At 47.1% G+C, this 17,177-nt stretch overlaps 2 protein-coding genes across 3 annotated transcripts in view; both read right to left on the bottom strand.

The window, feature by feature from the left end:
• ARHGAP25 (Rho GTPase activating protein 25) overlaps window positions 1-476 on the bottom strand; it is a 29,244-nt gene extending 28,768 nt beyond the window's left edge. The window contains exon 1 of one of the 2 annotated variants that reach the window (XM_063311567.1): window positions 14-476. In XM_063311567.1, coding sequence (XP_063167637.1) covers window positions 14-74 — 61 coding nt within the window. In that variant the 5' untranslated portion in view covers window positions 75-476. The remainder of the gene's footprint in view (window positions 1-13) is intronic. The other variant, XM_063311566.1, reaches the window with a different exon arrangement.
• Window positions 477-6,139: 5,663 nt separating this feature from the next.
• The window catches only part of CDS2 (CDP-diacylglycerol synthase 2), a 35,786-nt gene continuing 24,748 nt past the window's right edge, over window positions 6,140-17,177 (bottom strand). Inside the window, exons 7-13 of the mRNA XM_063311573.1 lie at window positions 15,699-15,781; window positions 12,854-12,941; window positions 12,551-12,619; window positions 11,115-11,267; window positions 10,091-10,210; window positions 7,371-7,474; window positions 6,140-6,649 (exon numbers count right to left, since the gene is read on the bottom strand). Of these exons, the coding sequence (XP_063167643.1) occupies window positions 6,520-6,649; window positions 7,371-7,474; window positions 10,091-10,210; window positions 11,115-11,267; window positions 12,551-12,619; window positions 12,854-12,941; window positions 15,699-15,781 (747 nt within the window). The 3' untranslated portion in view covers window positions 6,140-6,519. The remainder of the gene's footprint in view (window positions 6,650-7,370; window positions 7,475-10,090; window positions 10,211-11,114; window positions 11,268-12,550; window positions 12,620-12,853; window positions 12,942-15,698; window positions 15,782-17,177) is intronic.

A 17,177-nucleotide genomic window follows, 5' to 3' on the forward strand; every position in this document is an offset into this window, starting at 1 on the left:
GAAAAAAGAATACCTATTTTGGACATGTCCATTTTCAGATGGAAATCCCAGTGCCGAGGAAACTTGAGCGACATTCCAGCTCCAGGGGCAAGGTTTGCGTCCACACAGGTGTCTGCAGCGGAGGTCCGTTTTCCCACTCCAGATTGTGAGCTACAGACAGACACTTTAAAATCACCGTCTGGGCTTTCTTGAGAAAAGTGAAGTCTCGTTGGTTTGCCAACAACTTCCGCCTGCCCAGAGTGTGATCCTCTGAGAGACAACCATACGAGTGCTTCGCGCTCGGTTTTTCGTGGTGCAAAGTTAGCTCGCTCACTTTCCAGATGTTATTCTGGCCTCAGCTCACCTCCACAGCCCAGAAGAACTTGGTGGGGAGGCCCTCACTCTTGGTAGGTCCTCAGTTGCATTTAGCTCCATGCTTTCTAGAGCGTTCCTCTGCAAAACCACAGATGGGGCCAGCAAAGCACCCTGGCTGGGCAGCTGAACTGGATGGGTGCTGCTGTCTCACCACCTTTGAGGAAGTGAGCCTTCTGCATCTGAAGCTGGTGAACTAAAGTGGGCGGGGGAGAGAACAGACAGAAAGTCTTTGGAGTGTTTTGTGTGCTCATCTCAGCCTGCAATCTTGGGAAATGACTAAAAGGCGGTGAAGCGCTGGGCCAAGTTACCACCACCTCCATCTTTCCCTGATCTCACTTGGTTGTCGGGTAGAAAAACTGACGGTGTAGGCTGTAGAGCTTTCAGCCTCACTGCAAGGCAAAGAACTCAGCACAGTCCATCAGTTCAAGAGCAGGGCAAACCTTGGTGGGCTGGTGGGCTCCTTGGAAACTCAAGAACAGGTAAGCATTCACCAATGCTCACCATGGGGAACCTTCCCAAGACCGCAGACACAGGGGAGATGACCAGTCCCAAAACACCCATTCTCCAGAGCAGTGTTTCCCAATTCTGCCAACTTTAAGAGGCGTGGACATCAACTCCCAGAATTCCCCAGCCAGCATGCTTTAAGAGGTTAGAGGTAGACAGACACTGCAAGCCTTTATCAATCCAATGGAATTTTACAGTCATACGCTCCTTTGTTGCTCTTTCAACAATCAAGGAGGATGGATGGATGGATGGATATATCCCATTTTAAAGAAGTACCCTGGTGGAGAGCACAATGTCTGTCACTGCTTCCATCTGACCAGGACCCTGGCATGTCTTTCCAGGTTGCCTGATTTTGTGCTATCATTTGGTGTATCCATCTTATCTACAGTTGACATTTAGCACAAATTTTGGTGATTGCCACTGCTATTTGTACTGCAGTTACTATAATAATGTATTTTACCTAAGTTGGTTGCATTTTTAAAAAGTTTTATGAGTAATTACAGGTCTATGAATTCTATTGTGCTTTCTGGCCCTTAGGCCGTAATAAAGGTTTGATTTGATTTGCAGCAGTGTTGAGTTTGGAAACCCCATCTCTTTGCACCAATGTTTTATGAACTTGGGGAGTGTGTCACGCATATATATTCTGAAAGAAATGTGGTTCACCCAGCTCTGCGTGCAGATCAAGGATGGTGCAGATTGTGCAGTTTGTAAAGGTGATCACATTAAATGCTCTTCTGGGAGATTCTCTTCCAGCTGTCAGCCAGCTGTTTCAACTGGCCAAGAAAATTCACCATTCTTCCAATGCTTGAGGACTGCATAGACAAACAATTATTTTAGATACATTTTATTTAATAACGTTACAGTATATAAATAGGGTAAAATGCCTTTGTACAGTATTTCACATTCTGACAGTCAGAACAAAACAAAAATAAAAACTAAAACCCAGATAACTGAAAGATTAGCCTACGGGCAAGGGTGTCTGCTGAGTATGGTCGAAAGAATCAAGATGGTGGCCGCAATGGACACTCCACCTGTTTTGCAATGCACATAAAAAAACAGGGAGGTTTTGATTACACAGGTGTGGCCACCATCTTGACCTTACTGACCCTGCCCTGTGGACCCCCCTGCCTTATATGCATTTGCAAAGAAACAACACAGCCATCAACACCCCTTCCTCAAAAGGACACTGCACAGAGAAATAAGCACATGGCACGGGCAGAGTTCAGACACAAAATGGGAACACAGAATGGAAGGGGGGAAAGAGAAAAAATCTGCTGCAATAGGAAAAGTAACTTCTGAATGGAGCTAAAGGCAAGGAGGATTCACAGGTGCTCACATAGAAATGCTGGCAGAACTAATATTGCCAGCTTTAAATACTGCCTAGAGGAGGCTGGTGGTGCAGCAGACGACCTCTGCCAACATTTGGAGTTGTTTAGCAGAAGGAAATGCGAGGAGGGGGGAGGGGGGTTGGAAAAGGGGAACACGTCTAGGAGACTCTCTGGCTTTTCCAGCTATGGGATGGAGGTATTTCTCCAGTGCTCCACAGAATCTTGCTTCTCCTCAAAGAGGCATCCCGAGGTCTGGAGGTCTTCTAGCAAGCATCCCGTGTAAGCTCATGAGGACATTATCCAACCCTTTAAAACAGAGCTTCTCAACCTCAGCAATTTTAAGAGGTGTGGACTTCAACGTGCCGAGGTTGAGGAACTGTTTTAAAATACCCCCCTTTCCCTCCCAAAGCTTCGGTTGTGTGATAGGGTGGAATGAAGGAGCTTCACACGCACCCCTCCCACACCACCCAGTCCACTTTCCGAAACTATCTGCAGTATCACCACCAACCCTTATGTCTGGCTCCAGAGAGACCTCTCAAACACCATCACATGATGGTTGCTGTGGAAATGAGGAAGAGGGTCTTGGGTCCAGCTCCTACAAGGCCTTCTAAAAAGATGCCACACACCATCTTGGGACCTCCTGCACTGAGTGGCCCCGTTCTGAAGTTCCCTTGATGTTGTCCTAATTCATTGGCAGCACCTGTGCCAAACCATAGTTCCAGCCCCAGAGCAAAACTAGGCGGGTGTTGATTATTACGACTGCATGCGAAGGAGCCCATGCAGAACAGACAGTCCAATCTCCTCTCCTTATCAAGGATTCAGTTCAAGGCCCAGAGGGTTCACCTACATGTATGAATTTAGACCTGTTTGGTCTAAGCCCACTCCTTTTCAGAAGACATTTGTCAGCCTTTTTTAAAAAGAGTAAAACAACACACACCCTTTATTTCCTGTCCCGATTTTCCTCTTGCATTTTAGGTATCAGGCCATGATGTGGGGTGGAGGCGGGGAGAGCACCTCACTGCACAATGGCAAAAGCCCCCAAATTAAACAATGGTTTTTCTGGAGCTTGGTAGATGGATGTTGACAACGCCAACAGTCCCCTTTTCTGCTCACTGGGGATTCCCACTGTAGCTGGTCTCCTAGCTAGCTGAGTTCTTTTCGCCTTGATCAAGATACACCAGATTCGGTACGTACACACGCCAGCTCACTTCCTTCCTGCCATCCCTTTCCCTGCATAGAGATTGTAACAAGCCTCCATCTAGATTAGGGGGTCTAGAGAGCAACAGGACAGAAGACGAAGCTACCTTGCTGCTCCTGCAGACATCAGTTGGCTTCCTTTGAGCATAAACTAATTTGGGTGATTTTCTGGGCAGCAAGTGGTTTGGTGTCCCCAGGAGTGATTCTGCCTCCCTTCCCTGCAAGCAGCGATGCATGCAGCCCTTCACACATCCTAAAGTAGGCAGGGTTTCGGTCTTCCTTTGCATAGTTAGAGCTGGGAAGGAAACCCACAACGGATGGGGAAGCCCCTCCTACACGATGGTTGAAGAGATCATAGCCATCTGGATTTTATGAGCTGGGGTAGTTAAGAAATTGTTTTGGTTTTTAATGGGATTTTATTGGAATTTTACTGTGTTTTTATTTGAGTTTTTATTGTATATTTATTCTGTGCTGTAAACTGCCCAGAGTCCCTCTGGTCAGAGGAGATGGGCGGTGACAAATTTGATAAATAAAATAAATAAATAAAAAAGTCCTCTCCTCCTCCACGTGCATGGGGACGAGCAGGGATGGGAGCGATGCGAGATTCCAGCCGATCCTCTTCCCAGCCACCAGCCCTCTCTCTTCTGCCCCTTTCCAGGAGAGGTGTCCCAACCCAGAACGCTCTCAGTGCCCCTGCAATCTCCAGGTGTGTTTCTTGATTCTGCCACCTGTCCTAAAGGCTCTAGACTACAGGGAGCGAACAGGACGGAGGAACAACCCCAGCCGCGTCACTGTTCCAGTTCTGTTTCAGTCCTGAGCATAATGCGATTTTCCCCAGATTGTATCCTCCGTATAGACTATGGCTATAGTTCCCAGAATTCTCCACCAATCTCTGGCCATACTGGCTGAGGGATTCTGGGAGTTGAAATTACCATACATCAAGAGCAGTGTTTCTCAACCTTGGCAACTTTCAGATGTGTGGACTACAACTCCCAGAATTCCTCAGCCAGCAAGGAGCTGAAGTCCACACATCTGAAAGTTGCCACGGTTGAGAAACACTGCTCTAGAGGGAACCAGAACGGATAAGGCTGATGGGACACTCACAACTTTCAACCGTAGGCATTTCTATGCTGTTAGGAGAAGAGGCTTTGCTTCACTTCCTCCTAAAAAGCATGTTCAGAAGGGACTGCCTTTTACAAAGTTATTTCCAGATAGGATCTTTTGCATTGGTGGCCAAGATGGGCCACCTCCAACCTCCAAGGGTTCCCCAGCCAGCCAGCCAGCCAGCCAGCGCTAAGAATTCTGGGAACTGAAGTCCACACATCTGTAGGGGGCCAAGTCTGGAGAAGACTAGAACCAGCGGAAAGCTACAGTGATGTTCCAGAAGCACAACTTCAAATCCAGTGAACTTCTTCGAACACACCTCTGGGCCAAAAAAACCGGCCAGTTCAGGCCAGAGAGGACGCCAACCTGACTGAAAGCTCCCTGTTGGCAGATATTCACTATCTTCCAACGCTTGAAAAAACAAGCATGTTACAGTCAGAATGTTCAACTCTGCACAGATTTTTCTGTAGAACAGCATTCAGTCACTTGAACACTCCTCTCTGCGGTCTGAAATGGCTCCGTCCAAATGCAGGTTCTAGTGCTTGTCAACGAAGGGTCTATCAGACAAAAAAGCAGATGAAGAACTTCCTTAACTGCGCATGAAAACGAAGACTGAAGCCAACTCTGTGCATGACCGCCATGTTTGGGCCTGTCTCTGCTCTTCAAAGCAGCCTCACCCAACCTGGAGCCTTTTATGATGGGCTGAATTACTGTTTCTGTTATCCCTAACTAGCATGATCAGTAGTTCTGTTACCTGGGGATTATGGAAGTTTTAGTCTAGCTTATCCAGAAGCATCAAGTTGGGCAAGCTTGCTTTTAAATTTTCAGGAGGCTGAGTCTTCTGTTTCAGTAGTCGCATCTTTCTGCACTTTGTACTTTCTTTCTTGCCAAAATGGAATTCTTTTTTAAATTTTATTTTTAAATTGAGTAAGATTTATGCAATAGTTTTTAAAAAACCAACAGCCACTTGGGGTTCTTTCTGGCTGCAGTCCCTTTGCTCTGTTTCAGTAAGGTAAAGATCCAATAAATCCCCCTTCAATTTGGAAGAAAAGTTCTGTCAAATTTTCTTATTTTTAGGAGGAATCCCGTCACAATTTGAATCTGCCTCTCTTTGCTAGCTGCATTTCTGTGACACAAGGAAGAACTGGTGATCTCACAGTATCACAAAACCCAGAAATGATACGCAATACGCTTGCATGAGTGGGTTGGAGTAGGGAGCAAGCCCACCCCGTGGCACAAAACAGTGTTAAGACTGACTGTTTAAAGGGAGAAGAAGTTTCTTTTTTGCAACCATCTAGTCTGGGAGGTTCTGCGACCTTGCAGCTTTTCAGCATTCCCACTTTCCAAGCTGGCCCGTGCAGAGCAACCCCCACCCAACTGTTTTCATGAGGGGAAATGGCCAATGCGCGCACACACACAGGCATCCCACCTATCCAGATGGCAAACTGCTGCCTGGCAAAAGGAATTGCAGGGCAGCTCACGGGGAGGCAAACGAGGGAGGCGTCCTGCTCATGCCACCCACAAGCTGGGCTGCAGTCTGGCCTCCGGACAGTTTGGCCAAATGCCGCCCCCACGTTCATGAAGGAACTTCAGTGCACCACCAGACCCCGTCCATGTTCTGTGCTACAGAGGATATTTCCCACCCACCCCCAGGCCTCTTCCTTTTTCCCACCTCTCTGCCCACCTCACCCAGGAAAAAAATAAACGAGTCCCCCACGGCACCCCCAGGAGGAGAAAAACTGAAACACGGCTCTGAAGGGGAAGGATGGTTTCTAAAACACTCAGCCAGGCTTGTCCCTCTAGGCCCTCATTTCCTCCAAGCTAAGCCCTCTCTCCTGTTTGCTTGGAAGCAGACAGAAATCATCCTCCGAAAAGCCACCAGTACGACCCTTTTTATATGGAAAAAAGGAGAAAGCGAGAGAGGCGAGGCTTGGTTATTGTGCTAGGCCAGACAAGGTGGGGGGGGGGGCAGGGGTCCTATGGCAGGTGGGGGGCTCGCCCTTATTCAGTCCCAGCCCGGCGGCCAAGCTGCCTACGCATCCTCGGATCCGGGAAGCATCCCCTTATCGGTGAGGTGAGCCTTCAGCGTGTTGAAGATGCTCAGCTGTTGATCGGGCCGCAGCGTTAAGAGCTGCTGGATCAGCTTGCTCGGATTGGGGCCCCTGGAAAGAGGAAAACGAAAACGTTCAGGGATGGTCAGATACAGGTAGTCCTCGACTTACGACCGTTTGTTTAACGGCAGTTCAAAGTTACAACAGCTTCAGAAAAAATGCTTTATGACCTGTACTCGCACTTATGACCATTGCACCACTCCCACGGTCACGTGGTTGCAATTTGGGCACTTGGCAACCGGCTCACATTTATGACCAGTTGGAGCATCCTGCGGTCATGCGATTGCAATTTGTGAGCTTTTTTGCCGGTTTCTAGCAAAAATTGTCGAAGCCGGATTTGCTTAACCACCATGTGATTTGCTTAATGATGTGATTCGCTTAACGACCATTGTAAACATGGTCATAGAGTTGGGTCTGTTCCTGTGGTGACTCAACTTATGACAGACATTCCAGTCCCGCTGTGTCATAAATCAAGGACTACCTGCAGACTATAACTACAAGAACAATGGGAGGCTCGCTCCCCTTGCTTCCCTTTCAAAGAAACCCTCGTGCAGCTAACTGGGGTTCCAGTTCCACTTCCCCACTTTCAGGACCCAGGGCTCGATGGCATGAAGCTGCAGCCGCCTCTGATACTTTCCTAACTCTGCCAAATGGGAGTTCTGCATTGTGTTTTGCGTTACATTTTGGTTTGCTGGCGCACACTCTGAACACCGTTTTCTTCAAAGGAAAAGCCAGGCAGAAATAGAAAAAAGACAACTTTCACAACCCTCACCTGATAAAGCTGGCGATATATACATTTACAAAGGTGGCCATCAGGTATTGACAGTCAAATCGATCCATGATGCCGCCATGCCCTGGAATGGTGTTTGCAAAGTCCTGCCAATTAAGAGCAAATGCCGTTTTACTGAGCCTCCCTGAATTTCAATTTTTGATCCATGAGGAAACTAGAAAAAACAGAGTAAGGATAGCTTTGGCAATCATAGCACCGAAACCTAGAGTTGGACGGGGCCCTCGAGGACATCCAGTCCAACCCCCTGCTCAGTGTAAGAATGCAAAATAAAGCATCCCTTTCCCATGACTATCTAGCTTTACTCCTGACTCGGCTTCTATTGCCATTGCCAGATTCCAGCTGGGCTGCATTTCTTTTGAGGCCCGAGCAAGATTAGGTTGGCTAAGATTCTGGGCAAAACAAATCATGTGGGGAACTTCATGGGCACATCTCATTCCGTATGATATACACCAACCTACTCTGAAAAAACAATTAGAACAAGGTCAGAGACAGCGTGGACTACTTGCTTTAGGCCTAGAAAAACCCTGGTAGAACTTAAGCAGGGGGTCTGGGACTTAGACATCCAGGTGGACAGAGCCAAACGTTGCCATCTGTCTTACAGACGAATGGCTCCCTGGATGTCCCACAATTGCTTCTATAAGAGTCTATACGCAACACACAGCAGCAGCCCTCAACTTACGGCCATTCGTTTAGCGACCGTTCAAAGTTACAATGGTGCTGGGAAAAGTGACTTGCGACCGGTCCTCACACTTACGACCTGCAGTCACATGATCAAAATTCAGGTGCTTGACAGCCGGCTCACACTTACAACCACTGCAGCATTCCTGGGTCATGTGATGCTATTTGCAACTTTTCCAGCCAGTCCCGACAAGCAAAGTCAACAGGGGAAGCCAGATTCGGTTAATGACCGCAGTGATTCACTTATCAACCACAGTGATGCACTGAGCGACCATGGCAAAAAAGGTCGTAAAATCAGGCGTGACTCACTTAACAACCTCCTCGCTTAGCAATGGAAGTTCCAGCCCCAGTCGTGATTGTAAGTTGAAAGCTCCCTCTTCTCCCTAGCCTGTATCGATGCGCTCCCTCCTAGGGTGAGAGCTGGTCAATATGCCAACCTTCCCCACAAAGATCAAGTACGTACTTGCTCAAGCACAGAGTCCGATGCACACCCTTTTCAAGTGCCCACCGTACTCTGACTGGTGATCAGAGCTAACGCACCTACTCTTGAGTCTGATCAGCTCCACTCATGAGGAGGACACGGAGGTATTCTTACTCAACGATCGATGCCCGGGTGTTTCGAAGGCAGTTGCAGATTTTTTACTGATAGCCTTAGCTTATAGAAACCATTTGGTGCCTTCAGTGAATTGTTGACTCTATAGGGTTTCTTCCTTTTATATATGTACAGATTGTTACACATGTATGTATTAATGGTGTGCTGTATTTTTAAATTCTGTGACTTGGTCTTGGACCACAAATAACCAAATAAAGGCTATCTAGTCCAGGGTTTCTCTACCTTGGCAACTGGACTTCAACTCCCAAAATTCCCCAACCAGCCCTGGCTGGAATTCTGGGAGCTGAAGTCCACACATCTTAAACTTGCCACTGAAGATATCCAGTGCGGGGGAGCCCCCATCTCTTGGGGCCATGGGCCTCAGTAACTGCTTTTTCCTAACGTTCAACCAGAATCTGCCTTCCTGTAACTTGTACAGGTAGTCCTCATTTAGTGAACACAATTGGGACCGGCAGCTCATTTGTGTGAGCAAGAAGCAGAGGTTGTAACTGCTGCCCCATTCCTCCAGTCTCAAATAAGTATCCTATTTGTTCACTCCCTAGCACAGTGTTTTTCAACCTTAGCAGCTTTAAGATGGGTGGACTTCAACCCCCCAATCTGGCTGGGGAATTCTGGGAGTTGAAGTCCACCCGTCTTGAAGTTGCTGAGGTTGAGAAACACTGTGCTAGCAGAAGTTATTTTATTTATTTACTGGCTAAGTTCACAGACTGCACTTGCCTTCAGTAAATACTTTTATCGAATTGAATTGTTTTTCACCAGTGGCTGGTCAATCCCTGGCTAGAGAAACAGATGGCACAGTAAAGTTAAAAATCAAACTTTCCTGGTCCTTTGAACATTTCAAATTCGGCATAATTTCACAAAGCCAGTTTGGTGTTGGCATTACGGTACAGGTAGTCCTTGTTTAGCGACTGCCTCGGACAGCAACCGTTCGCAGGTACGACGGTGATGAAAAAGTAACTTTACAACCAATCCTCGCATTTATGTCCATTGCAGGTGTGCAAAGCAAAGCAAAGCAAAGCAGAAGGAAGACTGTAAATAGTCAGTTTCACTTAACAACCACTTCGCTGAACGACCAAGTTGCCGGTCCCAATTGTGGTCGCTAAACGAGGACAGCCTGTACCAGATTAGAAATGGGAAGACTATGTGTTCCAGTCATACTCATTTAGGCAGAAGCAGCTGCTGGGTGACTTGGGGCCAGTCCCTCTCTCTCTGCCCAACCCACCGCAACGGGTTGTTGTTGAGAAGGGAGCACTGATGTCCACCACAATGACTGTGCACAATCAAGGCAGGATATCAATCTAATAAATAATAAAGCATCACCTCTTCCAAGAAATGCAGTAGGGGAACTTGACTAGACCTTTTTCTAAAAACCGTTCGAGATCTCTGCTGCTGCTGTCCAGCTGTGGCGTACCTTGATTTTGAAAGCTCTTTTGAAACCGCTGGCAAAGAAACCCCCAAAAGGTCCAATCAGGGATGCAAAGGTGGACAGGGCAATGCTGTGGATCTGGAAGGGAAACATCCGGACGGTCTTCTGCAGGGGGAAGAGGGAAATAAGGGAAAACGGGCCAGGCTAGTGGCATGCCTCCCACCTACGGGAACAGGAAAACAGGGATGCCAATCTTCTTGCCCAACAGGACCCAGTCTCTGGGCCCGTTCATTAGTCCACCCATGATTAGCAACTTTTTTTCCCAACTGGGGCTCTTGAGCTGCCAACAGGAGATGTGCTTTTATTATCACACCCACGGTTTTTGACCATCTTCATCTGAAGTCAAATTAAAGGCCAAAGGCTCACTTTTAAGAGAAATTAAAAGAAGAATCTGATGTGGTCTGGGAACTCTCCCCTAGGTTTTGCTGGATGCCTAGGGCCTTCTCTTTGCATTTCCCCCTTATGTGAGTTCAGTTTTGGCTGATCCTCTGAACTTGGATTCCAACCACAATGAGATTTGGTGCCCGGCACCATCCTGACCCAGCCTCGGACGTCAGCCGTAAGCCACCGATCAACTGAATGTTGTTTTTGGCACCACAAAAGGCAAACCTCACTTTATGCAACACAACAATGGTGGGCAACCTTTGGACAAGATCCACATTTCCTTCTGCCACCTGCTTAGGGGCCAAGGGCGTGAGGCCAGGGGCAGGGGAAGCAAAATTTCCATCCAGATGTTGGGGATTTGAAGAGTTAAACGGCTGTTGTAAGCCTTGCAAAGGCTTGAGGTCTCATTTGGCCACTTAGCTCCCTCCCAAAAAGAAAAATGGTCCCAAAGGGGTTTTTTAAGGGAGAAAAATGGAGACGATACCCTTTTCACCCCTTATCCCACCCCAGAAATACACAACGATGGCCACAATTTTGCCCCACCCATTCAGCGGGTGAAAAGGACCATGCATTTTAACATTTTTTTTGGACATTGTCAGGGCAAACTGAATTCCTGAATGCCTACCCAGCCAATAACGGACTGAAGCACCAGGGGGATGTTATATTCTTGCAGCTGGAAAAGCTCTGAAGGCTCGCAGTCCACAGTGAAGCTGTTGGTGTCATTGTTGAACTCAACTGGACACGTGAAACATCTGTATCCAGACATCAAATACGACAGCTTGTTGGAGGAACAGAAGAATCAAATAGTTAATTTCTGCCATGGTACGTAGAAATAGACAGATCAAACAATCAGAACACTTGAAAACCAGAAGGGATAAACCTAACATTTATTCTCAAGCTTAACTATAAGTAGTCCTCAGTTAACAATGGTAATCGGGACTGGTATTTCCATCGCTAAGTGATGCAGTCGTAAAGCACAACGTCGTATGACCACATTGCTTAGTGACAGCAATCCCAGCAGTTGCCGTTAAGTGAGGATCGTGGGTCATTAAGCCTATTGATTTCCTGCCGGCTTCCAACAACCAAGGTCAGTGGGGAAGCCAGCAGGAAATTGCAAGTCCCAGGTGGCTCACCAGCAGGCTGGTGGGCAGGTAAGTGGCTGCTGGGGGTGGGGGAGGGCACGCAAGGGTCCGGCACAGTTGAGCGACCTGTGACCTTCCCTTACAGTTTCCCCATTGACTTCACTTGTGTGAAGGTGGCAGGGAAGGCTGCAAATGGCAATCACGTGGCCACAGGGATGCTGGAACTCCATGGACCGGTTGTAAGTCCCCCTCATTCAGCACTGTCATAACTTTGAACTGTCGCTGAACAAGTGGTCATTAACTGAGGACCATCTCTATAGCATTCTCAGGTTGGAAGAGGGCATTAAATCCAACCTTTTGCTCAATAAAGGTAGAATCTCCTTCAAGTCAACCTCAACTGGACACATCCATGGAATTTTCTTGGCAGCAACATGGAAGAGTTTTGCCACTGCTTTCTTTCAGGACGTTGCGTTGACCTTCCAATCTAGCAAACGGCCCTGGAACTCTGGACAGGAATCCAAATTCAAGTATCCCAGACAGATGGTCTTCTAGTGTCTCACCATCCAGTGAATGGAAGCCCACCATCCGTCTGGGTCATCCAGTCCATTGCCAAACTCTTAACGTTGGGAAGATTTTCCTAACGTTTAACTGGAATCTGCTTTCCTGAGACTTAAATCTATTATTCTGTTTTCTCCACCCTGGAACAATGGAGAACAAGAAACCTATTTCATCCCACCTCTTTCTTCTCTTGTCAAAGAACAGACCCAGTCCCTGCAATCTCTCTTAGTGTTCAAACTATCCTAATTCAAAAAGTGTGTTGTTTGCTCATAACTTTCCCAGTTTGTATAAGCCTCTCCGTGTGAATTTCCTGGCAGATTCTGTACCCTATGGATCAGATCTGTCTATTCATTACCAACAGACTCGTCCTGTTTTCCCTTCTCAACTGTGTTATTTTTATTAAAACGATACAAACACTTACTAAAAGGCCAAATACGACAGTGGCGAAGAAACCTCCAATGAACCCTTCCCAGGTTTTCTTTGGGGACAACTGCAGGTTCAAAAGAAAGAATGAATGAATCAATGAGCAGAAAAAGAGAGAGAAAGAAACTCAAAGACCAAAACACGCAGGATGTCCAAAACTAAAACAGAAAACCAACACCATCCCTAACCTATCCCCACTGTCAGCCAGAATGGATCGTGGACGACTTTGGCCTTAACCAAAGTCATCCCTGGCCAAAGGGTCTTCTGCAGACATCCAAAGCATCCCAAGATACGAACAGACCTTGATCAGCGGGGTGCGTCCAAAGAAGAATCCGAACATATATGCCATGATGTCGTTGCAGATGACACAGGAAATCGGGACGATAAACCTAAACAGCAACCAAGGTGGGTGAGAGAGAATGGAGAGTTCGCCTCAGTGTTAGTCAGGCTAAAATGAACATACACAGGCCGGCGTCCCCAGGCAGCCTCTTCCAGACCTGCCAGGTGGCCGCAGAACTGCCGAGAGGGCTGTTAGCGTTAACAATGCTGGTTGGGAAACTGAGGAACCGAACACCCCTGGAGGATGCCGGACCAGGGAAGGCAGTCCTGGAAGGAGCGATCATTCACCCGAAACAGCCAGTGATGCTCCTTAAAGAGCTTTACCCCCCGCCCCTTTCTTGGAAGAGCTTGGAAGATACTCCCTATTATCTCCCCAGCCCTATTTTTATTTTATAAAGATATGTTAACATTTTACTTCATATAAATAAATGTTTTTATAACCTTGAAGAGAGCAGATCTGAAATTCGGCAGCTCTCACCTGGGACACGCTTCACCTTTTTTATCAGAATAAGGCTGAGTATCAGCGTGTTACTGGTGCCTATTTCCATTAACATCCCCCACCAACCCTCAAAAACAGGCAGAAATATCCAGCCCCCTCCCTCTCATGACAGCCCCACCACCACACATCCCCCGGGGCCAAAACCCTAACAAAATAAAAGTTTCCCAACCTGCCCTACTTTGTGCATGCATTTTTTTGTATCTTAAATAGCTATGGAGGAGCCCCTGCATTTCACCTGTAAAAGTCCCAGTTTTAATATTGTTTTCATGATTCCAGTCAGTTTGAAATGATTCTACTGCTGCTGAGAATCAAAGGCTGAAGCTTAGCTTAAACTTGGAAACTACGTCATCATCATTATGCTCTTCCTCTTAAAAAAGGTCAAGGTCTACTTTGATAAATGGATCTCTTGTCTTTTATTTTTCAAAAACAACTGTAAAAAACATTTCTCCTATTAACTGTTTTCAGGGTACCAAAAAATGAACTCAGAATGAAGGAGGCATATTTATTTATTGGGAATTCCATCGCAAAAACTGCAAGGTGCTTTTGAAAAATAACTGGACAACCTGAAGAAACTCCTTCTATTAAAACTTAATAGTAAAACGTTAACATCTTAAAAATGCCTTCAGCAATCGTGGATGTGAAGTCTTGGTGAAATCTACACAATTCACTCCACTGTATCAGGTAGAACCCTAACCAAGGCAGTTTTCCCATCGTACCACTAGCCAGTCCTATTCCAGCATTGGGTATACAGCCCATGCAGTCAATTGACAAAAAAATCCAAGCAGAGGGCAGCAAAAAATTAAAAATTGTGTTTAATTATTCCTTGCTGGCAAAAAACAGGACAGCTGCAGCCGGTCTGCTCTTGGCTGACTACTGCAAACACCAGCAGAAAACAAGCCGGCTGAACCAGCTGGCCTGTTTTGTGCCAGTAAGCAAGGAACAAGTTGCACTTTTGTGGCATCTGAGCAGATGCAACAGTAATTGTGCAAGCCCAGCCCCACAGCAGCCCCCCAATGCACGTACAGAGAGGAGGGGCTTGTACAGTGATGTCACCTAATATTATAATTTTAAGACATGTGGACTTCAACTCCCAGAATTCCCCAGCCAATATGCTGGCTGATGAATTCTGGGAGTTGAACTCCACATGTCTTAAAGTTGCCAAGTTTGAGAAACACTGATTTAAAATGCACCTGCTATGGAAACCTAGCAAACCAGATCCACTGAATAAAGTACATTTATAAAGTAAATGCATCTTTATTAGGATAAATATACAAGACGTTCAGGTGCCATGTGCAGCCCTGGGACTCTGGCTGGCCATTGCCGTTCTAAAGCCACAAAAAAGCCTCATTTTGTAGCAGGCCTTGCTTTCACGGGTCATTAATGGCCCCATTTGGCCAAATAAAAACAGACTGGTCAGTCTATGGGGGACAGAGGTCAGGTCCACCGATGGATGGATGGATCAAGAGTGTCCCTGCACACCAATGGTGGAGAATGGTGGGGTTTTGGGGGGGAGGGAGTTCTGCCAAGCTATACTATCCCTGAATGAGAACTGTCAAAGCGTGGATGTTTGCCCAGACCTGGCCAAACATTAGCCTGGAGTATCTGCTGTGCTGGGCCTCTTCCAGCTGGACCCGTGGGCTGCAAAAGCGCCTTGCAGGTTCCTAAGCCGTGGGTGGTCTGATAAAGGACCACCTGCTTGTAATTTCAGAACAGTTAGAAAAACTGCCCAAACCGGCTATTCCTTTAGCCCAGAATTCTTGCAACCTTGGTTCAGAACTGAAACAAGAAACGCCAGTCAGCTTTGAGCTCCTAATGATCAGAGCTAGACTGTGGAACAGGCCGGAGCGACGCTCAGAAGCCTTTTGCCAAGCAAAGATTTGATGCGGGCGTTTCACACCATGCTCAAGCCAGATGGAAGCTTTAAGAATTCCTGCCGGAAAACGCTCGAGGCAAACATGCTCCTTGCTTGATGGGCAGCTGCTGCCGCTCCAGACCCCCAAGGGGGTGATTCCCCCGTCTTTAGTAGGGAAGAGCGCACGCACCCAGGCACAGCAGCCTACGGAAGCTTTGTGGTTAGCAAGGCCTTCTGCTTTGCGGAGAAAGGAAGTGCCACAGAGACTCCATCGCACTGACGCCCCCCAGGCCCCACCTTCCTTCACCAGGACTTGGGCCAGCAACCCGCAAAGTCTTACTCCCCGTAAAACCCATCGCGCAGCAGCTACATGCGAAAGGTCCTTCCTGCAGGGTGCCGCCAAGCCCATTCTCCCCAGCAGGGGGGCACCGTACCCTGCCCGCTGTGCCAACTCACCAGATCATTCCTTCAAACAGGTTGTGAATGATGAGGTGCGACTGGGTAACAATTATTAGCAAAGTCACATGGGTCCAGCCAAACTAGAAAGAGAGAACATGCAGTCCAGTTTGGAGAGGAAAACATTTCTCAGAGACAAGCCAAAATGCAGACTAAGGAGACATATATATGCACATATATATGAAAAAGAAAGGGTGGTAGGGAGAGAGAGAGAGGGACCGTGGGTACAGCCAACCCCCTCTGGATGATTTGGCTTTTCTTATTCTATAGACAAAAACCTGTCATGTTGGTGAGCAAAACCAAAAAGTTATGCCCTTAGTTTGGAAGGGAGTCAATGACCAAGAAAATTTAGTCTCCAAGGAGATTTAAAGGAGATCCATGACTTTTCCAGCCTTGTTGTGTCAGGGTATTCAAGAGTAGTGAGTTACTCCCTAATCCAGGGTTTCTCAGCCAGGGTTCGGTGGCACCCTTGGGTTCTGCAAGCGGTCACTAAGGTCACCCAGGAGATCATTAGAGGTTCCCTGGGAGATCATGATTTATTTAAAAAAGTTATTTCAAATTCAGGCAACTTCACATTAAAGAGGTAAGTTTCATTCTTCATTTTCAGTTTAAGCACACTGTTAATGCATCTATACAGGCCTACACAAAAAACTAGTATCATGATTTTGTAACTTCTGACCTACATTTGAGTCTGAATGTTCAGGGGCTCCCCGAGGCCTGGAAAAATATTTCAAGGTTCCCCCAGGGTCAAAAGGTTGAGAAAGGCTGCCCTAATGCATCCCCTTGATGCCAATCCTCCCGCACTGAGCATCTTTTAAAACTTCCCAGCTAACGATGCAATACGTCTTATCAGCAGCTGGACTTTTACCCCCCCCCCAGATGATGACGTTTCATTTCTGCATAAATGACAACGGCAGCTTTTAGTAGGGGAGGGGAGGAGAACACAGGGAGATGATGTTTCTCAACTTCGAATCCAGAGGGAAGCACACCAGCTACACTGTGGATTTCAAAATAGTCTTCCCTTAATTTTCCTATCTTCAGAACGGCAGACTCCATTTCTGGATGTTTCTCCATCCTTTCTTACAGCCGTTAAATGAAACCTACCACAGAGAGGCTGGGAACAAGGTGTCCCAATCTTCAAAGCCAACTAACACAATGAAGAGCGTTTGTGTGTGTGTGTGTGTGTCTCCATTCCGGCTCTCCATCCTGATTGTAGCTAATTCATTAGTGGGTGGTTGGCTCATGTGGCTCACGGGGGTGGGGGGGGATCTTTAACAAGCAAGGATAATGCATACGAACTTTGGTTCCTGCCTGGCCGTGGATTCGATGAAATGGCTTGGAAGAGAAAATTGGAGGAAAGCAGCAGGGCGGGGTGCTGGCAATTAAAGACACGTGACCTTAAAACTACCTACTCCTATAGCAACCGCGCTATCGACGGGAGTATCCACAGAGCAGGGTCAAAAAGTTAAGATGGCATCC

Source organism: Candoia aspera, chromosome 9 (genome assembly GCF_035149785.1).
Source record: "Candoia aspera isolate rCanAsp1 chromosome 9, rCanAsp1.hap2, whole genome shotgun sequence".
Lineage (NCBI taxonomy): Eukaryota > Metazoa > Chordata > Lepidosauria > Squamata > Boidae > Candoia > Candoia aspera.